At 36.0% G+C, this 25,606-nt stretch overlaps 1 protein-coding gene across 3 annotated transcripts in view; it reads right to left on the minus strand.

Annotated features, from left to right (window-relative positions):
- The window catches only part of LOC142340313 (tyrosine-protein kinase Src42A-like), a 98,716-nt gene that overhangs the window by 41,900 nt on the left and 31,210 nt on the right, over window positions 1–25,606 (minus strand). For 2 of the 3 annotated variants that reach the window (XR_012759065.1, XR_012759066.1), the window contains 2 exons: window positions 23,118–23,273; window positions 10,713–10,842 (listed from right to left, as the gene is read on the minus strand). Coding sequence is in view for 1 of the 3 variants with exons in the window: in XM_075390894.1 (XP_075247009.1) it covers window positions 10,790–10,842; window positions 23,118–23,273 (209 nt within the window). In the remaining 2 variants the exon portion in view is untranslated. The remainder of the gene's footprint in view (window positions 1–10,712; window positions 10,843–23,117; window positions 23,274–25,606) is intronic. The other variant, XM_075390894.1, reaches the window with a different exon arrangement.

Consider the following 25,606-nt stretch of genomic DNA (forward strand, 5'->3'; position numbering starts at 1 on the left):
CCACACCATTCTGTAAATACTCTATAGTTAGATCTCAACCAGTTTTATGACTGTTGTCTTTATTAAAGTTATCGGCTTCTTCTTGTTTTGGTAATTTATTAGATAGTGAGGATTTGAAGTCTTCTATATTTAGATTACCTATAACGTCATTATAGGAGTCTAAACCAAAGTATTCATATGGACATAGTGTTTTAGTTTTACAAGGATATGTCTTTGCCATTTGATCCAGAGGCATAGCTAAAAAGTTATAACTATCTAAGAATTTAAGACAGCCGATGCTAAACATCTTAGACTTAACAGCAGCTAGTGGTATGTTATCTACTTTTCTTTCATCATTATTCTGTTTAAAGAGTTCACTATAGAGTAGATTGAAATCATAACCAGAGCCATTATGGAAAATTACGGGAATGAAGTCTTGTTGTTTGTATCTTAGATTACACATTCTACATACTGGTACTCTATATTTACCAGTTTCATGACAGTGATCCCTTATTTTAATAATACAAGGTTTATTACAAATATGATAAGTGTTAATGGTTTAATGATATAATTTATCTTCTGTAAACAGCATCTTTTCATTATGCTTGAAATTATTCTCTGTTTCTATTTCAAATAGATCTCTAGCAAATCTTTTGATGCAGCCTAGACCAAAGTAGTAATTGAAATTGTCTTGCCAGATGTAACCCACACTTATTGGTATGTGTTGAGCTATTACACATTTACAGTCATTAGATGAGACGTTAACAATGCAACATTCTATATCAGCAGTCATAAAACTTTTTATATTCTGTCGGCTATGTTCATTTATAAAAGTAATATGTTTTTTCTTAGGGCAAACAATATCTGGTTTGAAAGAGTGACTACATACATGATTGTCGTATTTAATTTGAGATTTAAACCAATATGCACATCTATCACAGTAATAGAATTTTATTCGGTCGATCTAACACGGTTCCTATGTTTTTAATTAGAGCACAGTGTACTCTTTGTCCATTCCCCCAAACTAGTATTGTTATATCTTTTCTGTCTTTATTAAAATCATCCACTGATTTAAGCAATTCAACTTTACCATCACCACAAGGTGTGTATATCCAAACATTAATATTGTACAATTTTTGTATTCTTAATATATAGCCGAAGTCATCTTCATGTTGCTGTCTTGGTTCAATTAGTTTATTCTGGTATTTACTTTCACGTAATGCATGGTCCGTGGCAGGATGTAGCCAAGCAGTAAGTTAGTTGCAAGCAATTGTATTTGGAATTGCGTATATTCAATATTGATTTAGAGTTTTTGAGATCGGGTGTTAAATCTATATAACTACCAATAGATGCTTTAGTTGGTTCAATATTTATCTGAATACTTCTTAAACCGAGAAACTCAAAGTCATAGCCATAGGCTTCATATATTTCCTTTTCAAAGTTAAGCCATTGTGTTCCACCATTTTCATATATTGTGTTCCACAATTTTCGTATATTGCGTTATTAATAATATAGTCAGTGTTGAAAAATATTTTAGCAGTTTTAACTTCTTCTTTGGTTCTCTTCTTGTACTCACACGGCTGTGATCTTATATTTAAAATTCTTAACTTTACGAAACTAGTAACAGTTCTTAATTTCTTCTAAAGAGTCATTAATAGCTTCATCTATATCTTCAATGTAATTTCCAGCTTTATCAGTAATATAAAATTCTTTCATGTTCTGGCTATATAGAAGAGTTTATATCGAAGTATTCTGTGTTTTCTAGATACTTGCGATTATGGCTATATGAGTGAGTAGTCAGGGCTATTTCATTTTTAAATTCTGCATGACATTCTTTACATTCATAATTAATTATGCTGCAGATACTATCTTCAGTTTAAGTTTTAGGTTAATGATGGGTTAAGTTTTAATAATATCTTTGGTGTTATCTTTAGGTATACTCTCAGTTTGGGGAACCAAGGGCGAAGCCCCTTTAACCTTACTCTCAGTTTTAGACTTACTCTCCGTTTGGGGGACCAAGGGTGAAGCCCCTTTAGAATTACTCTGTCTTAGGCTTACTCTCAGTTTTAGGCTTAGGTCTGAGGAAGTAATATTCTTCTTCTGAGTCATACACTCTCTCCATGTTTTCAGGTATGGATTGGGGTGATGGGGGTATAACCCTCTCCGCTTTGGGTTCAACATCGATTGGGTCTTCATCATCATCAGAGCCAAAAATTTTCTCTAACAATTCTTTATGTTTAGAATCATATGATTGATGCCTGTATAAATTCTTTGTTGTTTCAAAGGATAAATCGCAGACGTCGCAGAAGTTTACATTGCTGTTAGTTGAGTGAGACATGGTGTATTTTATTAGGGAAAATTTTGGAAAAAATAATTTTTCGAAAATGAAAAATGAAGTTTGATAAGTGTAAAAATAATCCTTGGAAAGATTGTTGTAATGATTGCAAAGAATTAGAATATTGTTGTTATATATGCAAAGATATAGTTAAAGTAAAAGATTACATTAAGCATTTGGGTGACCATTATACCAATCCAAATCAATATCTAGTGTAATATGTGTAAAGTTTGTAAGCATATTTCTTTCTTTAGGTTTAGAAATGGAAGGTGCAGATTATGCATCTATCTTAATAGATATAGATTCGGTCATACTAGAAATCAGTTCAGAGAGCATGTTTATAAATATAATATCTGCAAAGCAGGTTCTATAAGATTTGTATCCATTGTATTTTTGCACAAGTGAGCGGGTTATAAGGCTTATTTTGATTTTTGGAAAAAATGTAATATTAGCTTTAGTAAAATATATTTAGTTTTTTTCTCCCCGAATCTCGCGAATAATTAATGGTAAATTTCCGAGTTTGCCATAATATCACCAACAGCTGTGACTATTGCACTGAAGTCATAGAATTTCTATTTGAAGTTTTATTCGGAAGAAAAGACGAAATTCATTACTAAACTACATCAGATTTTTTACAATTGGTTAGGATTCAATCTGTTGTTTGTTCAGAATATTTGACAAAATTTTCGCATGGAAATAATCAGTTGCTCTTGCTGGCTTCAGTGAAGCCTAAGCCTAAGCCCATGTCGATATTGGAGTTATTGAATCCAATAGAGAGACTTCCTAATGTTAAAGTTAGAAAAAATTTTATTTTTGCTATTAGTCTTTCAATCTTTTAAAACCACCTGTTTAACAACTGCCAAATGCGGCGGACTAGTTATAGCCACGTTATGGGACTACAAATTGTAGGAACGGGAATTCCTAAATTCGGTTTATAAATTGAGTTAGTAACAAAATTCGAGCAAAAAAAGTTTTATTCAGCAGAGGGATATTAATATTAGCGGATATCAATATTAATTTGTCAGTAGTAAAGATATCAAAATTAATGTATTAGTAGTAAGGATATCAATATTAATGTATCAGTAGTAAGGTTATCAATATTTAATGTATCAGTAGTAAAGATATCAGTATTAATAATAAATATAATTCTCAATAACCAATCATTTGTTAATCATTTATGAAAATTGTAATTCTGTCATGCACCTAGACTGTAGCTGGCTATCCTTCTTGAGCTCTACTATGAACATTGTTAGAAATATTATTGCTAGCTACTACAGTTCTGCTTTTTGTTTGTTTCGTTAGGTATACATTTGTTCATCAAATGATGAGAACTGTTTAAAATTTTTTGCTAGTTTTTGTAGTGAAGTGAAAGCCATGATGAATAGCCAAATTGTGCCGTGGAGAAAAAAGGTCCACTCATGGAGAATTATTCTAGAATATTCTTTTTTTAGAATATTTGGACATGATTTTTAACTTAAAATTAGTTATCATTTCCCAAGTAATTACCTGTTTTAAAGTAAAATAATAATTAAATCCTTCTATTAAATTAAGTGCTTTGTATAATCCATTAAAAATTAAATAAAAATTTTAATAAATACTCAACTTGCAAGCTCATAATAAAATATGTCTTATTTTCCAAATTTTAATATCGTTCTGCTAATGGTGATGGTCATTTCTGTTAATGGAGGCGGCCATTTTAGCATGACATGCACTTTTCCTTTGCATCATTTAATGAACTATTTATAGACTGAGCAAAGGGAGAATGTGTTGTGTATATAGTTTTGCTTATAGTAGTGGATAAAACAGGGCTTCCAGTTAGCAGACGGCTTGGTCCATTACCCTGAATTTTTACGAGGGGAAATGGATCAAATTGGCTGGTGGCTGGAAGCCCTGTTTTATCCACTACTGAAATACTCTTAGGCAGTGCCCACCGCGCAGCTGATGTTTTTCAAATACAATTGTATCTGGTATATGATTCAAATTCAAGCTTTTATTTGATGAAGAGGGTGATCCCCAAATTTTAACACTGATATGCATCTCATCCAATGAGCTGGTAAACATTTAACTATTCCAACCAAACCAAAAGCGTATAATAATTTGCCGATAGATACGCTTTGTAAATTGGATCAAACCAAAATTAGTTTAATTCTTTACTTATTTCGAAACGCAACCTGTCATTTCAGTTATTGGAGGCGGCCATTTCAGCATGGCATGCACTTTTCCATTTCATCATTTAATGAACTATTTATAGACTGAGCAAAGGGAGAATGTATTGTGTATATAGTTTTGCTTATAGTAGTGGATAAAACAGGGCTTCCAGTTAGCAGACGGCTTGGTCCATTTCCCTGAGTTTTTACGAGCGGAAATGGATCAAGTTGGCTGGTGGCTGGAAGCCCTGTTTTATCCACTACTGAAATACTCTTAGGCAGTTCCCACCGCGCAGCTGATGTTTTTCAAATACAATTGTATCTGGTATATGATTCAAATTCAAACTTTTATTTGATGAAGAGGGTGATCCCCAAATTTTAACACTGATATGCATCTCATCCAATGAGCTGGTATACATTTAACTATTCCAACCAAACCAAAAGCGTATAATAATTTGCCGATAGATACGCTTTGTAAATTGGATCAAACCAAAATTAGTTTAATTCTTTACTTATTTCGAAACGCAACCAAATCCGATGTCAACTACTGTAGTTCTATCAACAAGGCTTATTTCTATCAACAAGGCTTATTTCTATCAACAAGGCTTAAAGTTTATTTCGCCTGCCGGAACGAAAACGAAAAAAGGTGGTGGAGTTATGATGCTTGTTCCAAAGGTTTTTTCTCCAAAAACTCGTAATGATTTGAATCTTTTTACGGGGAATTTTGAGAGTGTATGGGTCTCATTGGAAATACCAACTTGTCCATCCTTACTAGTGAATTTTACTTATAACACCAATATTTTTTGGACCAACTTGCAATTAACATTGATAATGCAATTACTAAAAACGAAAAGATAATACTTCTGGGCGACTATAACATTAACTATTTAGATACCTTGGGAAGATATAGGCTTGAAACAGTAATACTTCCTTATGATTTACATATAACGAACCAAACCATTCCTACTCGTTTAAACCGGGGCCACAATACCAAAATCCTTATTGATTACATTATTACTGACTGTTCAACTATAAACGACACTATAATTTGTGATAGCATAGTAAAAAGTGACCACTTTGCTACTCTAAGTCTATTAGGGCTTCATGTTGAACTAAAAAGGTACCAGTCCAGAAAAAATTTTTCGATAAAAAGAACTATAATGCACTTGATTTTAAACACTGCCTAGAACAACAAAACTGGCAAAAAATGTATGTTCAGAACAACTTGGATTCAATGCAACAAGTTTTCACTGAAAATTTTACGACAGCACTTTCGAAAAGCGCTCCACTTAAAAAATGTTTTATCCGAAATGACAAAAGTTTTTTTACATTAACAGACAAATGGTTAACTAGAAAATCAAGACAACTGATGGTCGATCGAGATAGGTTTTTGAATGATAAAGCCTATGAAAATTTCTTTGATCTAAAAAACCAGTTTAGTACTTCTAATGACAACGATTTCAACAGATTTCATAGAGATCTTATTGAAGCAGCAAAAAGTGACAGAAAAAAAGTGGATGCTGATAAATGAAGTAAGAAACTCTGAAAAAACAAAACCCAGAATTTACAGTTTGAGAAATGTATTTGGTGATTATGTAACCCAAACAACAAAAATTGCTAACCTGTTGAACTATCGTTTCTCTACACTTGGGAAACTCCAAGGCCCTCAGCATCCACTACAGACTTCTGGGACAGGCAATCCTAAACAAAAAACTTTTAGCTTTCACTATGTAACGGAAAAAGACTGTCATGACGCAATTAGGGCACTGGGGAGAAAAAAACCGATTGGACCATCAAACATTCCTGCATGGGCTATTAAAGACTCAAGCTCTGTCATTGTTCCTCATTTAAATTTCCTACTGCATCAAAGAACTGCATCAGTGAACTACTGCATCAAATTATCTTGCTTCCCCAATGAGCTTAAACGAGCACATGTTGTACCACTATACAAGAAAGATGACCCTGAGGAACCTAATAACTATCGCCCAATTTCCATTACCCCATGCCTTTCTAAGATCATTGAAACCATCTTGAGGGATCAAATTTGTCAGTAACTTCACGACAACAAATTACTAAATAAAAATCAGTATGGTTTTAGGAAAAAGTTTTCTACCATCGATTCCCTATTATTTTGCACATCGGAAACAAAACTGACATTAACAATTTTGCAACAGCAGCATTTCTTGACCAATCAAAAGCTTTTGACTCTATCAATTGACATTTTGGATATCAAGTTAGGCAACTTAGGTTTTGATGAGAGCTCAAAAAATCTCTTAACAAGTTTCGTTACAAACCGCCGCCAATCCGTTGTACTACATGATTGCATATCAGATGAACTAATGCTTCATAGAGGTGTACCACAAGGAACAGTACTTGGTCCGCTCCTATTTAATCTGTACATTAATGACATGGCAACAAGAGTTGACAATGAAACTGAACTCATACAATATGCTGACGATACCGTTATTTTAACTTTTGATACCTCCATTGACAAAAGCAAAATCAAGTTAGAGCAAAATGCAAACAAACTTATTCGATTTTTTCATGAACATCACCTCACAGTTAATACCTCTAAAACTGAATTCATGATATTTGGTAAGAGCAAAAGAAAAGATTTCGGTGAACAGATAATTTTAGATTCAATTCCAATAGACGAGAAACCTGAAGTAAAATATTTAGGGGTTCACATAGACAGCAATTTAACGTTTCAAGAGGAAGTGAAACATATCTTACGAAAAATGGCCCGAGGAATAAAAACAATTTATGCTATTAGAAAATCAATTCCACAAAAACTATTGATACTTGTCCTAAATGCCCTAGTAATAAGTCACTTGCACTACTCAGCGGTTATCATTCACGCAACTGAGCAAAATTTAATAAGGTCTCTTGAGAAACAGCTTAACTGGTCATTACGAGCAACCTTTTTTAGACAGAAATTTATATCTGTTCAAGATATTAAATGCAGTCGGAATATACTACCCGTAAAACTCTTTTTAAAAACAATAAGATTACAATAATTTTGGAAAATAAAAAAACAGTTACGACCTGCTTTTTCACCAACATCGGGACGTCCTTTAATCACCTGGAATCTTCATGAGTCTCTAAGGACAAAAAAATGTTCTGGGACCAAAAAAATTGCTCTATCAAAAGGCAAAACTCGTTTGTTAGATTAGCGATACTAGATTGGAATGAACTACCCAGCGAAATTAAAATCAAACAAGACAAAAAAGTTTCCCCAAGCAACTTAGAACTTTCTTCTTCTCAGCTTACAAAATCGTTGATGTGGATCGGAATTCAGTGTTTTTTTAAGGCTCATCTCCGAAAAACAATAAGACGGTGCAAGCTCGAGTAATCGAAAAAAGAAAGACATGCCAGGAACAAAAAAGTTGCCCTACAAATGAAATTGGCAAACTATTCGGAAAAAAGACTGTTTGCGATTAAAGATCACACGCCGGCATCTTTGCTTTATTTGAGCATTAATCCCAAGTCATGTGTATAAAGTAAAAACCTACCCGCAGATTGCCGGAAAACAGCCGCCATTGATTCACATAACACCGATTGGGATTGAAGGAACAGAAAAACAATGATAAAGATTGATTGTTCTACAAAAACTTTCAATTGCGAACTATGTCGATTGGATTTCGTAGTTAGACATACCACTGTTTTCAAATGAGAGAATGAGCCAGGGGCTAGTATCAATGCCAAAACGCATTAGAGATGTTAACTTAGACTTATAAGAACAAAGTTCAAGTAGCGGCATCTAAAATGCGGCTTAACGGGTTTATCCGGTTTTCATTTTGATTTCGTTTTTCCATACTCAAGAAATGTGTATATGGTATTTACAGCGGTAAGAGAGGAGAGAAATTTTTAAAAACCGATTCATTTTTGATACAATTTTGATATCAATAACAAGAATACGTTAAAATCGCAGTTTTAACGATATTTCTCCATAACGTTAAAACAAAAAAAGAAGTACTTACCGGTTATGAAATGTATCTCCATGGAATAAAAATAATGTATATAAGGTGTGCGCATCTGCGAAGCAGTTTCACTTATCTATGAGACAACCATTTTATTACCATCACTACTAACACTAACCATCTTTTTAAAACTAATGCGTGACATAAAATATCAGCAACAGCAGCATTAAATGTAAAAATAAATTGTATTGGTTAAAGTCCTATATGATCACTTTGATATCTAGTATCAAATAAATACATTCTATACTTACTTTTAAATGTTCTATGATTGGTATATGGTTTAGTATCTGGTAATCCATTATTTTTATTTAAATTCGCCATCTCTTTAAACAACTAATTGTATTTATTAGTTCCATAATCTATATCCATCCTATCTTAAGGATAGCACTCACTGCCAATAATACAATATCACTCAGTAACATCAAATATTTTAAATGTACAGGCAGCATTAACTTGTTCAATAACAATTTTATTTTCACACCCAACTATTATATATTGATGCCTTTACATACCCAGACCAAAAACGAAATTAGTAGCATTAGGCACATTTTTATAAACTATATTCTTTCATAACAATTGAAATCTATTGCTCTTTTTATTTAATCCTTTTTGCACAATTATTCTATTGTCATTACTATGCTCAATAGGTACACAGCAAGGTATATCTTTAATTATTATAACATCATCATTTTCAACACCACCAGCTTTATACAATGCCCTAAGATTATCACGTGTCTCTTTAAAAATGAATTGAATCCTAATTCATATACAACCTTTTTAAAATCTTGAACAAAACCAAATAGATCACTCATCTTATTCATCGTATAAAATATATATATATATATATATATATATATATATCAAAATATATATATATATTATATATATATATACATATATATATATAATATATATATATATATATATAATATATCCCATTTCTGCAGCAGTATGATCTCTTCTAAGTTGAGTATCTTTTTGAATGAATTTTAACAAACTAATGCATTATTATAACATCATCATTTTCAACACCACCAGCTTTATACAATGCCCTATGATTATCATGTGTCTCTTTAAAAATGAATTGAATCCTAATTCATATACAACCTCAAAATCTTGAACAAAACCAAATAGATCACTCATCTTATTCATCATATATATATATATATATATATATATATATATTATCAAATATATATATATATATATATATATATATATATATATATGTATATATATATAATATATATATATATATATATATATATATATATATAATATATATATATACATCTCATTTCTGCAGCAGTATGATCTCTTCTAAGTTGACTATCTTTTTGAATGAATTTTAACAAACTAATGCATTATGACTTAATTACCGGGCTTTTCATGTTTATCCCAATTCTTTTGATTTTGCTTTTTTGACTTTGACCGTATTCACTACGTTACGTAAATCAATGTGAAAGAATTTAAAAGCCATTTAGTTGAAACATCAAGTTAAGTAAGTCAGAAGTCAAGCGTGAAAATGTAAAACGACTTATGTAGACTTATGTAAAACGATAAAAGTGATCAAAAGTTAGAGCGAATTTAAAAAGAGCGCCTAGATAATAGCCATTTTTCTGTATGGATTCGAACCACTCCTCATTCACAACCTCATGCATTTGCAACTGTGCCATTAGAACCTACCTGCTGTGCTGCAACCAATTTATATTAGCAACAAGCTTTACTTCGGATTGAGAACAATAGAGATCACTAAAAAATGAAGAACGAAAGCGTGAAAAAGTCACTTAAGCCAAATAATGTTCTAGAAGAAAAGCGCAAAAAGGTCAAGCAAAAAATTTGCATAAAAAGACCAACACGTTTACAATAATTGCTATGAACTTCGTTCAAGAGCAATTAATGATTTTTTTTAAATGAATTGAATTAGAGTTGATTTCATTTTCGAACCAAACGTTTTGATCAGTTCACAATTTTTGTCCATTCAGGTGGAAACAAATTAATTAACTGATATTAACATTACTAGCATTCATTTACGTTTCCTATCTCTGCTTCATTTGGTACACAATTAAGCCAAAAATAAGAATTAATCAATTTTTAAATAATAAAGCATGAACTACTCTTCAATAATTTCAAAATTTCCTATCTCTGCTTCATTTGATACACAATTAAGCCAAAAATTAGGATGAGCGAGGTTTGAACATTAAGTGCAAACGAACATCCCCCAGTCTCCTTGTTAAATACCCTAGGAAAAAAAATGAAGTTCAGACCAACTGGATAGGGACTGTTCAGACCAACTGGATAGGGAACGCACCTCCTCAGTTTAACCTCCTGCTTTCACAGTTCTCGCATCATCTGACGTCCTCGTTATAATTGGCGTCGTCATTACTCGTGTAGTAGTCATCTAAAATCGAATACAATCATTTACTTCCTATATCAAACATTGCGGCAGACTGTCGGATAAAAGCCGCGACATATACGCTTGAGATATGAGATTTTAGAAAATGAGACTGAGTTCAAATTGTACGCTTACATTCAAATTGAACTGCGTACATAGCCAGCAAATTGCCGGAAAATAGCCGCCGTTGACCCGCTTTACATAAATCGGGATTGAAATAGAAAAAAGGAGATAAAAATTGAGATAATTTTCTTCTAACTTGGTGAAAATTATACTAAAAACATACCCGGTAGATTGCCGAAAAATAGCCGCCGTTGATTCCAATAAGCATGATTTGGATTGAAAAAATAGAAGATATTGAAAAAAAAATTGTACAAAAACATTTTTTAAGTCCGATTTATTTTGATGGCATTTCGTTGTTGAACATACTTCTGTTTCTTAGAGAGAGGCTACAGGGGCTACTATCAATACCAATAAGCATTAGAGATGCTAACTAATACTTATAGGAACGACGTTCAAATAGCGGGCATCTAAAATTGGGCTTTATGGGTTTATCCCGTTTCTATTTCTGACTTTTTATACTGACTCTGTTCTGACTCTAATGATGTAAAGCGAAACATTTTTTTATTCGACGAAGTAAAAAAACATAGCAGGACAAGTCCTGACGCACAATTCAAAAAATTTTCATGGACTAAACAAAAAACTAGACCTAGAACGGACTATAAGTGAATTGGGAAAACCATATTTAAAAAAAAATAGATAACAAAACAAAAAACAGAAAATCAATGTCAAAATGCCGCATGAGAACGAAAAAAAAAACTAGCCAGAAAAGGAAATTCGGTTCAAACAAAAAACTAGGCCTAGAATGAACTATGAAGGGATTGGTAAAATCATTTAGAAAAAAAACCGATCCAAAAAATGTAAAAAAACAGTAAATATCAAAGTAAAAATGCCGCATGTGAACAAAAAGCCACCAGCGAGAAAGCGAATTTTTGTTCAAACACCGTTTTCTCTCTCTGCTTTAAAATTAGAGCGAAAAAATTTCACGTCGCAAAACCACTCGCTTTTCCGCTCCATTTCCTGTTTCGGCGTGACCAAAATCACTACTCCAATTTGACTTCAAAATTGATGAAAATGTGTGAACAGATCTTTAAAAAAGACAGCGCCCCGAAACAATTCAAAATCCTTGAATTGTAAAAAAATAGGAGCGCTATAATAGCCGGCTGAGAAGATGAGGGCGGCTATTAATCAGCTTCCAAAAAGAAGGCTATTAGGCCTTATGCTAATTTCAGCTAGCAATTGCCCAAATGAACATTAATAACATAATGCACTAGGACATAATGACAAGGCTTTACTGGTTTATCTGATCTTTGATTTTGCTCTTTTGACTTTGACCGTATTCACTACATGAGTGTAATTCACTGAGTGACAGACCTTAATTAAAATCCATTCAGTTTAAACAGTGAGTGAAATAAGTCAGGAGTCGAACGTGACTCATTTAAAACGAAAAACGAGATCGAACGGTTAAATAAAAAACATAGCAAGACAAGTCCTGAACTGCAATTGAAAGAACTTTCCTTGACCTAGAATGGATTATGAATGCATTGGAGAAACAGTTTGAAAAATCCAATCAGAAAAAATAAGAAAAACAAAGTGAGACATGTGCAAATAAAACCACTAATGAAAAACGAACACCATTTTCTCACCCCTTTTCAAAATAAGAATGAAGACATTTCACACCACAAAACCAGTTGCTTAAAATTGACTCTAAAAATTATGAAAATGTGTGAACATATTAAAACAGGACCTAGCAGTCCTGAAATACAAAACGAAGGGATGAATGAAAAACACAAAACTACTCTAACTGACCAGCTGACACAACTAAACCATTACCACTAGAAAAAAGGCAGTAACCTAACATCTAAAGATAGAAAAGTTGCTCTGGACTCAGGGCTTGAAAAACTACAAAAAAACATGAAAAAATTTCAGTTTATGAAAACAATGGTAAAATTCGTCTTATCAAAAAGTCAACAAGTATTGCATTGCCAAAAAAACTTTGCAGTAACCTAAAATTGAACTCTATAGGAGGTTGCAAGGCCCCTGAGACAGAGAAACCCAACAATGACAAAAAAATTTCCAAAAAAAATTTAAGTTTTGAAAATAATCCAACGGTTTGTAAAAACAAAATATTGAAAACCATTCCATTGCCCTTAAAAACTATGAAGTACCTTATTATCAAACCCCAGAGGAGGTTCCCTGGTCCTGGAGGCTCCAGGAAAAAAATAATTTTAAAACTTGAAAAAATTGCAAAAATGCTTGGTGGAGCAAAAAACAAAAATGACAAAAATTTTTAGAAAAAAAACGAGAAACGTGCTCTAACTAGTATTATTTAGCGTGTTCATGTTTGCAGTGTCAAAACATAGCTCACCGAATGCTCATAAACAGTAATTATGTCAAGCAAAAGAGCTTAAACAACTTTTATAAACGTCAAGTTAAGACTGATTCAAAAAAGACAAAAAAAACGAAACCACATAAGTGCCTCGAATGAAACTTGATGCCCGAAGAAAATCAAAAAATTATCCCGTTTTGAAAGCTCAAAGTTGAGGAAAAAGGTGTGAAAACATCTTAAAAAAGAGCAGGATAAGTCATGAGAAACAACCCAAAGAAATGAATGAAAAACAACTACTTTACCTGACCAGTAGAACAGTTGAACAATGCCAGCCAAAACAAAAAGAGTATTAAAAGTTGAGTAACTAAAATAATCAAAGAAAATAAACGAAAACATAATCATTGCTAAAAACTCTTCAAGCTTTTACCCTCAAGGCCAAATTTGAACCATTCAAATAAACCCATTAACCAACGCACAAACCTTGAAAGAATTTTGTTGACCAAAAAGATGAAAAAGATTTAAAATAGTTTATTTAAGTTGCCTATTTCGCAATAATAGAAAATTTTTGTCGGTCTGAAATCTGCCCAGTAACCCATGTGAGAGAACTAAACAAGTTTCATTGGCCCCTAAAGATCGAAGACCTTAGAAAATGACAAGAAATTTCAAAAAAAAAGTTGCAATTGCAAATTATATTGCAATGTTGCTAATATTTGTGATATAAATTAGTTCAGAACCCCTTCATTGTCCCCAGAGGCTATCCAGCAACCCACATTCAAGACTAAAAACTTTTGATTGACTAAAGAAGATCGATGAACTCACAAATATTTTCAGAAAACAAGAAACAAAAAAAACGACAAGAAATGTGAAATAGCACCATTTTGTGCTGAAAAACTCCTAAAAATGCCTTTCAAAATCGACTTACGGGCTCTCTAGCAGCTTAACTACTGTAGGCACTTGAAGACGACTTTGTCGATTTTGTTGTTTCTTTTTGAAACTATTTGACAGACTTTTTTATGGTTGCTGTTTGAAGTTTCTTTCAAAAACGGTTTAGAATCTTTCTTTTTAATTTTTTAAAGTATTCCTGGAATGGTTCGGCTGAAGTCATTCTAGTTGTCTGGTTACATTTTCGTTTCACTATTTTTAATTTTGACTCATTTTTGTCAAAGAAAATTAAATAAAAGTAGCCAATTTTTATAGGTTTTCGAAAATTTTGTCAAATTTTTTTAAACCACTACTCAGACTTTTGTATGGGTGCTGTTTCAGACGTTTCTTTTCAAACCAGTTTAGCATCTTTCTTCTCTTTAAGGTAAACTAGTGTTGTTCTCATTAAAGTAAAAAGTAAATGAAACAATTGTGATTATTATGTTTGTTGGGGGGGGTGGGGGGTGGGGGAGGATTTTTCTAATAATCAGGCCACCTTTTGCAAATGCTTTTTGAGTCCCAAAGTTAAGAAAAATCAAAGAAAATCTGGGAACTTACTTCTCTCAATTTATTTTTACTCCGTTTCTTTCAAAATGATTAGTATAAGTAATTATTAAGTTCTACTGCTAATGAAATTTTATTGCGAGGCAAGACTGGAATCTTCAGGCTATGTTTTTGCTTTTCTCTAACTTTGAATCATAAGTGACAAAAATGAATTCTTTGCGTGCAATATTGACACCTTACCGATTAAAAATAAATAAAAGAACACCAAAACTCTTCAAAATTTTCAAAGTCGTTTATCTTAATTGTAGTACACATAAGATGTACGTTTGGTAGCATTTTTCTTCTTTGACGCAATTTCCAAAACTTTTGCCTATTTCACAACGTAAAAAAATTGTAAATCTCATAAGACTTATAAGAGAAGAGCAAGCACGATTTACTGCATCAGAAAACTACCAAGGTTGTCGGCCTAACGTATTTGATGCTCTTTTCAAGGTCGGAATAGGTGAAAGTTTCAATTAGTTTTACCTCTAGATTCTAAAGATATAAAAAAGATGATCCAACGGTGTTCGAACCGCAACCTCCAAGTTAAGAGACCTAGGCTCTAGCCATTAGTCTACATCCCAGCTGGAACAATCTGTTCGAACGCACAAGTAAAAGTCTCTTTTCATTTACACTTTTACGCAATTGCGTTAGCAACATCCTCAGGCCCCGATACTGATGATTCGAAAACCAGTACCAAATTAACAATAGGAGGAGTCGATGAGCCGGATGCTGCATGGACTTAAGCGGACCGTCCAATTCCGTCGATACCATAAGTAAACTCAAAAAACGGGCGAGCGGATAAAAGCCTCTTGGGCTGCCGCTAACCATCATAGAAACCAGGTAACCGGTTTTCATGGCTTCATCGGATGGAGTCTTCCATTTGCAACAAAAGTTCAATCGGGGAAGGTATTCTTTTGACAATCGCTTCCAAAAGGCATTAGCGTACGCTTGCGCTCTCGCGTATCGCTTTCGGTGATTGAGGTAATCGATAGCAGAGAGTGAAGGAAGGCAAGTACTGTCATTGCCTAAAAGAAAATGGTTTGGCGTTAATGCATGTCAATCATTAGCATCAGAACTAATGGAACTCAATGAGCAGTCGTTTAATGATTGCTTAACGAAACAGTATGTACTGAGGAGTAAATCGCCTGTGAGTCGACATCCAACGATTGCGTACAACATTCGCTTGAAACAGTGCACTAGCCGTTCCCAAACCCATCCGTGGTTCGGGGCAGCAGGTGGATTAAATTTCCACTGGACTACCTTTTACCACCTCTGAGGCTATTCTCCGTTTGTCCACGTTTGGAAGACATAACAATAGTTCCTTCTCTGTACTGACAAAGTTAGTGCCGTTGTCCGAGCACATGATTAATGGCATTACACGAGCAATAAAGCGTTCGATACCCATAACTCATGAATTTGTGTACATTGAGTGTGCAATCTCAACTTGGACTGCCCTTATCGTCAGACAAGTGAGCAGGAATCCCACCTTTTCTCAGAGGAGCGACGGATGTTGAAGTAAAACGGACCGAAATGGTGGAGACTAACATTTGTAAATGGCGGATTCTGAAAGGCAAGCCGCTCGGACGGTAGATCAGCCATCATAGGTTGTACAGACCTTGTGCTTCGTTTTCTGTAGAGGACAATTCAAACGTATTGAACGAAGAACTGTACGAAACTTCAGAACCGCATACTTCTGTTGTATAAGCATGCGAGGATAATAGACTTTGAGGTGCACGTGACGTAAGAAAACGTACAACAATGGATGTCGACCATCAAGAGTCATGGAGCGCTTCATATTGAAAACGAGGTCGGTGAAGCACTTAACCCGGTCACTTGAACGGAGCAGGCCATCGGGTCCAACGAACGGCGAATGAATTGCAATAGGGCTTCTTGTATTCATTTCCTTTGAAATGCATGAGTTCAATTGGGAAAGATTCTGCTTGTGTAAGGAGCTGCAGTTTCTCTTCTGCTACGGTTACTGCCTCTGGTTCTTTTATGTCTTCACCTATAGATCGGTAGGTAGCGTGCCGCAGATGTATACGTAGGATATACGCATCGATTCCAAGAAGTTTTGGATACGAACTGTATTTGCACAGAGGAATGCTGAAATCAGAATTTGAGTTGGACAGTAGGGCTAAACTGTTGTCTAAAGTGTTGGGATCAGCTGCATAACGTCTTAACTTTCGATACCACTTGTCCGGGAAAATCGAGAAATCAGACGTCAGAAGAAAACTTGGACCACGGAACAACCTGATGTTCTGCAACATCTACGAAGACATTCCCCCGTACCGGCGTCAACCGGATTGTTTTCTCTTGCTACGTGATGCCATTGATCGACTGTTGTTCCCTCCAGTATCTCCGAGCAGCTCGTGCCTTTCCGATGACAACGGCTAGTTCTGTTCCTTTTCCGTTGTTTGAGGAAGTCACGAGAGCGCACAAAAATGCAACTGCGTTGAACACTTCTGTGACTGTCACCGAAGACGTGTAACTCCAAGTGCTCAAACGAACCAGAAAAATAGCTCCGAGGAATTGTCAACAGTCCATGTTTTGTAACGCTGAGCTCCAAGAGGACAAACGCTCAATCATTTCGCGCTGAAGTACATCAACCCATATCTGACCATATGAAGGCGCCAAACATCTTTGCTCAGGAGCCGCGCTGATACAGTAAAAGGAGCAACCAGCACAATTGGGTCAAATACTTTTGATAAAAGACTCAATAGTAATTGATCGACTGTTGTTCCCTCCAGTATCTCCGTGCAGCTCGTGCCTTTCCGATGACAACGGCTAGTTCTGTTCCTTTTCCGTTGTTTGAGGAAGTCACGAGAGCGCACAAAAATGCAACTGCGTTGAACACTTCTGTGACTGTCACCACGTGAAAAAATTGTAAATCTGATAAGACTCATAAGAGAAGAGCAAGAACGATTTACTGCATCAGAAAACTACAAAGGTTGTCGGCCTAACGTATTTGATGCTCTTTTCAAGGTCGGAATAGGTGAAAGTTTCGATTAGTTTTACCTCTAGATTCTAAATATATAAAAAAGTTGATCCAACGGTGTTCGAAGCGCAACCTCCAAGTTAAGTGACCTAGGCTCTAGCCATTAGTCTACATCCCAGCTGGAACAATCTGTTCGAACGCACAAGTAAAAGTCTCTTTTCATTTACACTTTTACGCAATTGCGTTAGCAACATCCTCAGGCTCTGATACTGATGATTCGAAAACCACTACCAAATTAACAATAGGAGTCGACCATCAATGGATATCGACCATCAAGAGTCATGGAGCGCTTCATATTGAAAACGAGGTCGGTGAAGCACTTAACCCGGTCACTTGAACGGTGCAGGCCATCGGGTCCAACGAACGGCGAATGAATTGCAATAGGGCTTCTTGTATTCATTTCCTTTGAAATGCATGAGTTCAATTGGGAAAGATTCTGCTTGTGTAAGGAGCTGCAGTTTCTCTTCTGCTACGGTTACTGCCTCTGGTTCTTCTATGTCTTCACCTATAGATCGGTAGGTAGCGTGCCGCAGATGTATACGTAGGATATACGCATCGATTCCAAGAAGTTTTGGATACGAACTGTATTTGCACAGAGGAATGCTGAAATCAGAATTTGAGTTGGACAGTAGGGCTAAACTGTTGTCTAAAGTGTTGGGATCAGCTGCATAAAGTCTTAACTTTCGATACCACTTGTCCGGGCAAATCGAGAAATCAGACGTCAGAAGAAAACTTGGACCACGGAACAACCTGATGTTCTGCAACATCTACGAAGACATTCCCCCCGTACCGGCGTCAGCCGGATTGTTTTCTCTTGCTACGTGATGCCATTGATCGACTTTTGTTCCCTCGAGTATCTCCGAGCAGCTCGTGCCTTTCCGATGACAACGGCTAGTTCTGTTCCTTTTCCGTTGTTTGAGGAAGTCACGAGAGCGCACAAAAATGCAACTGCGTTGAACACTTTTGTGACTGTCACCGAAGACGTGTAACTCCAAGTGCTCGAACGAACCAGAAAAATAGCTCCGAGGAATTGTCAACAGTCCATGTTTTGTAACGCTGAGCTCCAAGAGGACAAACGCTCAATCATTTCGCGCTGAAGTACATCAACCCATATCTGACCATATGAAGGCGCCAAACATCTTTGCTCAGGAGCCGCGCTGATACAGTAAAAGGCGCAACCAGCACAATTGGGTCAAATACTTTTGATAAAAGACTCAATAGTAACCTCTGCGTTACAACTGTCGAGGAATCAGATTTTGCGCAGGAGCCGCGCTGTTACAGTAAAAGGCGCAACCAGCACAATTGGGTCAAATACTCTTGATAAAAGACTCAATACTAACCTCGGCGTTACAACTTTCGAGAAATCAAATTTTGTTTCCCGACAACTAGTTTGTCAAATACATGATCCCATTTCAGACCTAGAAAGTGAGATGACGACTCGTCCATTGAGGCACCTTCAAACCGCTCAATCTTTCTAGTGTTATGATGGGTGACTCCACTGAGTATAGGAAGTCAAAAATTTTGGAAAACGGCTTGCGCTGCGTCAAGGAAATCTGACTTATTGTCTCTGTCGGTACCCCATAACGCATAATTGGTGCAAATAGGTGAACCCTTCTACCAAAAACGCGTCTCATGTACTGATGTACCTCAATGTTCATTGAGGGATCTTCCCGCCACAGAAAACGCAAACTGATTGTTCCACCGGCAAAACACCTAATTGTATGGACATACCTTCAATATAAGTGGAAACATGGAATTGATGCTTACGGAAGCGAATCAGAATGTGGATTAGTCTCTGCAAGAGGTCTGGACTGGTGAGCAAAACACTGTTCAAATATATAACCTGAAACTTTGAAACACCATTCAACACCCTACGAACTTTTTCAGGATTGTTGGGGTTTACAACCGGTTGATGAGGTAGATACCATTATGTTCCGGCGCAAGGCTCGTTATTTCGATTTTTAATTACATAGCCCTTGTCCAGATCGTCTTGAATCGTCTGCGTAACGTTTGTACAAAACGAGATCTTAATCATTTTTCCGATGAATTGAACTGCACCATTGCTGAAATAAATTGTTTGGGAGTTTTACTTCATCTGTAGACCAAAGCATGCCTACATATCGGCGCTCATGATGGACGGGGGATTGTTGGAGAATTTCAGTTGCTCGAAGACAAAACACTGAATGGGGATCAACATGCTTAACAGTCCCATATAGCTCCATGTCATATCATGATTTTATTGGTGTTGCAGAATATTTTTTAGCTACTGCATTGAAGCATGTAGAAATCAGACCAGGTGCAGATGGCAACGGACCATCTTCATCTGTCAAGTGAGGATATTTTTCGTGAAGGGCGCTATTATCGATAATGTCAAAATCTGTGTTTTTTTACATAAGGGAGCAAATCGAATGGAGAAGTGTTTTTGCCTATTGGTTGCACAGAAACTTGCCCTGATTCCGTTGTTATGGTTCTATGAGTATTTATGGCATTCACTGTCAATTTGAATCGCGATCCTTTCAACTTCAGACGGATAGCAAGCTCACTGGCTATCCAGGAATGGCTACAAGCTTTTTCACGGAGATCAAGTGCTCCTGTGCTTACATTTGAGGGGCTTTCAAGGTCAACTTCAAGAACCCGAAGAAACCATTTTGTGGAGTTTAATTTAGTTGCGTGTGGCAACTACAGAACTTTTTATTACTTACGGGAAAAACGCGTTCTGACCCATGAATTATTGTTTCGACAGCCTTCGTACGGGCATTTTTGTTGATGTGGACATGTTCGGAATGAATGCTCGCCGTTCAAGCACGAAAAAAGTTGATTTTCTCCAGCAATTTTAGCACGCTGTGTTGCGGTCTTTTCCTTGAAAGATTGACATTGCCAAATGTGATGTCGACATTTGCACAGCACGCATGTCAATTCATCATTTCTTGCACTCTCGGACGTTTTCCTTGATATGTTATTTGCATTGCCATTAGCAGCCAAAGACTATTGAGGAAACGTTTGTTTTTGTTGCACTTATGTTACCGTTATCCTCAATTTTGCCCTTCAAAGAGAATGTTTTCATGCGCCAATGAGATTCTGCTTTCTAATTCAGCCAAACACTAAACTCTAACATGGTTGGCCTCAACTATTCTTTCTTCACGGTGTCTGCGATTCTTTAAATGTGTGTTCAAGCTTTTGAACTGTTTGGTTTTAAGAGGGACGAGCTACAAAGATCTGAACCATATGACAATGACCTAAATCCGCCTACGAGACAATTACCCATAGTAGCGAAGTTGATTATACTGTCTGAATTATACATTTTCACCTGTGGACAGTTCGGCGATTTATTAAAATGCGCAGTAACCATTGCCTGTGGCTGTCCAAACTTGCGCTCAAGCGCTTTCAATGCATCTCTATACATGAACCACAATAGGCGAATTCCGCTATCAAATTTTCTAGTATAGTTTACCTGTTAATCGGACTAACATTAATTTTTTGTCAAAGCAAATTGATTGAAATAGGTCAAAATTAGGCCAATATTTTTGGTGCCTTTCAAACTATTACTTACACTTTTTTATGGTTGCTGCTGATTCGGGGATACTTTTTAAGCTGAGCTATTGTTGTTTTCAATATTGTGAAATAATAAATTTTTTTCAGGATTTTGCTTCTGCCTTTTTATGTTAAGTTATTTTGGGTGTTTGGTGGGCCACTGATCAATTCTTGAAGGATCTTTGCAAACAGCAACTATTTTGATCACTGGAAGTAGCGCTCTGTAGAATTTTTTGGCAAACCTCTAATGATATTTTGAATCCTCTTGTTCCAGTCTTTGGTTTTCACAGCGTAACTTTTGTTTCAGCTATGCTTCGATGGTAAATTACTAGAACGGATTTCATTTGAGAGCAATGAATTACTATGTATCCATTCGGAAGATCACTAAAATCCTTACATGGCAAAACGACAGAACAGCTCAAAAGTATTTCCAAAGGTGCACCTAATAGTTAAAATAATGGAGAACCGTAAAAGCTATAACTAACAAAAACTGCAGAGAAAATCACAAACGTGAAAATTCCGATCCCTCAGTAAGAATATTTTCGCATCTATGTTATCGGTCTCTCTCAAAATGCTGTAGAAAAAACACACTATTCACGACACGAAGAGTAGTATGGGCGGAGCGCTGTTTTGGTGGGCAATTTTTTAGGGTATTCGAAACAGGAAAAGAAATTCGTGAAGGGTTTGTTGCTCATAATGCAGTTTCGAGCGAGAGGCGAAGAAAAATTTGTAAGAAAACAGCGTTCCCCCCTAAGTGAGCAAAAATCTTTGATCACGTGCGGCTTTTTCAAAACTTTTCTAGTTTCAACTCCCAATTTTGTTGGTCCACGTAGCTTTTCTCCATCGGATTACACATTAGATGTACGTTTGGAAGCATTTTACTTCATCTAAAGTAAATATCAGACTTTGATTCAGTTTTCAGCTGGTTTGTTCAATGTGCCCTTTTTAGACACTTCTTTTATACTGGTTTTGAATCAATCGAAGATTTTTACAGTGATCCGGAAATTTTTTCGGTTGAAGTCAGTTCTTTGGCCTATTCTGGTCTGTTCAATATGACGTCTCATTTTTTTCTCTGCCTCTGAACTTTTATTTAAATTTCTTTTATGAGTGCTGTTACTTTGGTGAGACTCGAGGGTTGTTTTCAATACAATAAATCATTGATTTCAGGATTTTGCATTTGCCTTTATAAGTATTGCTGTTTTGTCTTTTGGGTGTTCGGTTGGTCACTGATCGATGAAAAACATTCGTAAAAGATTGCAGAGAACAACTGCTTTGATGACTGGAAGCAGCACTCTGTAGGGTTTTTTGATAGACTTCTAATGAGATTTTGATTCCTCTTGTTTGCAGTCCTTGGATTTCACTGCATAACTTTTGTGTTGTTGTAGCTATGTTTCGGTGGTAGATTACTAAAAGGTAAATGTATCGCAACGTCTCTTGCGAATAATGATTTTTGGAGTCCCAACTTTAGGACGTTTTAGGAAAATCTTGAATTTATCTTTTCTCATTTTATTTTTACTCCGTTTCTTTTTTTCAACATGATTAGTATAAATGAGTAATAAGTTCTACTACTCATGAAATTCTACTGGGAGTCAATTCCGGAGTCTTAAGGCAATGTTTTTCTCTGTCTTTAACTTTTGTTCATAAGTGACTGAAATACTTGTTTTCACTTGCGGCATTGACACCTCGCCTATTAAAAATCAATAGAAGCTCACCAAAACTCTTCTTTGAGAAGGAAAAACTAAGATGAGACCAATAGTAGCCTCACTTTCTCTTTGCGACTGTTAATCATTTATATTCACACCAGTACCCTCCAGTATAATTCACACCAGTATCGGGCAGGGATGGAGCATGCGTCACATGTTTTCACTACCACTAACAGTACCAGAATCGATCACTAACCTAATATATGCTGGAGTGCCTCGAATGTGGGCCTCTTGTTTGCTTCTGGCCGCCAACAGTTGCTCATGATGTCGTAAGACTTTTGCTCGATGCAGTCTAGCTTTGGCATTCGGTATCCTTTCTCCACTTCCCTCAGCACGTCAGCATTGGACATTCCTATCGCAGAAACACGTTATACATCAGTTAGTGTCACACAGATAGGCAAGCAGAAAATTTCACACCTATCACTATTGATGCACTGGCGTGCGTACTAGGACAACAACAGGTCCCGATTTTCTTCAAAAACGTGTTTTAAATCGCTGACTTCAGTCAGATCACACGCAAATTTGTTAGAAGTAGGCCTAAATCTAGATTGATTTAAAATCCAGTCGCGTGGCCTCAAGTGACCTTGACGTCGAGCTATAAAAATATTTCAACCTGAAAAAAAATTGCTGAAAAAACTTGGCTAACAAAAGAGCTGAGAGAAGAAAACATAACCGACTAACGTCGGGCGAATTGCTCTCAAACGACCGGCGAGCGGTTGGCTTGGTCAGTAGCTAGCCACGGGGGGGGGGGGGGGGGGTGCACCGGGGGCTGATGGGGGCAGCACTGGGTGGGGGGGGGGGGGCAAAAGCGCGGTGGGGGGGGGGGGTGGAGCCAATAGTGGGGGTGGGGCTCAACAAAGGCGGGGGGGGGGGGTGTCAACCTCTAAGAACCGCCCCTCACACCATAAGTATAAGTCTCCAAGACAGTTTGAGCTGAAACAGACCTGAAAGGCTCTAAGAGCACATAATGCCCGCTGGGCGCTACCTGTTTATCCCGTTTTTGAGGACGAAAAGTCAAAGGCGTCAGACGAAAAATTGGTCAAGCGGAAAATCGCATAAAAAAGACAGGACTAATATAATTGCTACAAACTTCGTTTGAGAGCAATTAATGACGGCAATACATTGACTTTTTAATATCTGAAAGAACCCATCAGAGCAAGCTCATACCAGTTTCAAATATCAGAGAAATTTGGTCAATAGGCGTTAAAAACAGCCAAAAACGAGTTTTGCTAACAATTTTTCAATGAATTACCAACAAGTAAAGAACAATGGAGTTTCATCAAGAAAAAAATTGGCAAAGAAAGGGAGTGTCTCGTTATAGACAAACTAGTCGATGGTGAAAGAGAAGTAGAAAATGAACTTGATATTGCAAATTGGGCTTATACAATGGACAAAATGTGAGCGCTCTAAATATTTCTCGCGTAGCAGTTTGGGAAAAGTTTTGCTTCAGAACAGTCACACTAAAGGAACTCTATGATGCCACTGATTCACTCGGCAACAATAAGTCTCCGGGTACAGGCATTTCTAATGCTTGGGCAATCAAGGCAGCAAAGTTTGCAATCGGAACCCATTTGCAGTTTGTTTTTAACACATGCATTAGTCAAAATACTTTCCCAGAAAATTTGAAACTTGCTTTCATTAGTCCTGTCTATAAAAAAAGGGAATGTAAAAATTTGTGAGAACTATAGGCCTATCTCAATTACTCCAATGTTTGCAAAACTCTTTGAGCGTATACTTCTCAATCAGGTTAACCAATTTAAACAAAAAGAAAATATTTTGAACGGTACACAGTTTGGATTTCAAAAACATAAGTATTCTACAGATGCTGTTTTACACTTGATCGAAGCATTACAAAACTATGAAAACCTAAAAATTTCAGTTGCTGTTTTTATTGATCTAGTTAAAGCATTTAATTCAACATCGCACGAAATTTTTCCCAAAAAGATTGAAGCGTACGGTTTTTCAGAAAGTGCAGTTGATTTTTTGCTGCTTTTCTAAAAAAACAGTCAGCAGTGTGTTAAGATAAATGATGTTTACTCAGAATGGTTGAAAACAAATCATGGTGTTCCACATGGTACGGTTTTAGGGCCACTATTTTCTCTTCTCTACATTAATGATTTTCGAGAAAAGGTACAAGGAAACTTCGACATGATTCAATTTGCTGACGACATAAGTTTCCATTTTAACAAAAACAAAGCCGCCCAACTGGAAAAATGTGTTTGAAATACTGGAGAAAAAAGATACTCATCTAAAGCAAAACAAATTAACCATGAATACCGGTAAAACTGAACTTCTTTGCGTCTCGAAAACAAATGAAAATTTTAATCCAAAAGTTTAGCGGGGACAAGAGATTAAGCCACAAAGTCACTGAAGATACCTGGGTATAATGATTGATTCTAAATTAAACTTTCATGTACAACTGAACTAAGTCCTATCACATATGGCCACAGCGATTAGATCCATATACCTTATGTTACCTCCCAAATCACGATTGATACTATTCGTATCCCTAGTCCTTTCTCTATTTTTCAGTCCTCTATTTTTTCAGTGCTCTCAGTGCAATGCAGCGAATTAATCGACAAAGCAATTGGGGAATTAAAGTTTGCTATTTGAGAAAAAAGTTTCAGAGATCTAGAGGTCTCTTAGTAAAATCTGACATTTTGCCTGCAGAACTTTTATAATAAG

The sequence above is a fragment of the Convolutriloba macropyga genome, chromosome 1, assembly GCF_964194025.1.
Source record: "Convolutriloba macropyga chromosome 1, txConMacr16.3, whole genome shotgun sequence".
Lineage (NCBI taxonomy): Eukaryota > Metazoa > Xenacoelomorpha > Acoela > Convolutidae > Convolutriloba > Convolutriloba macropyga.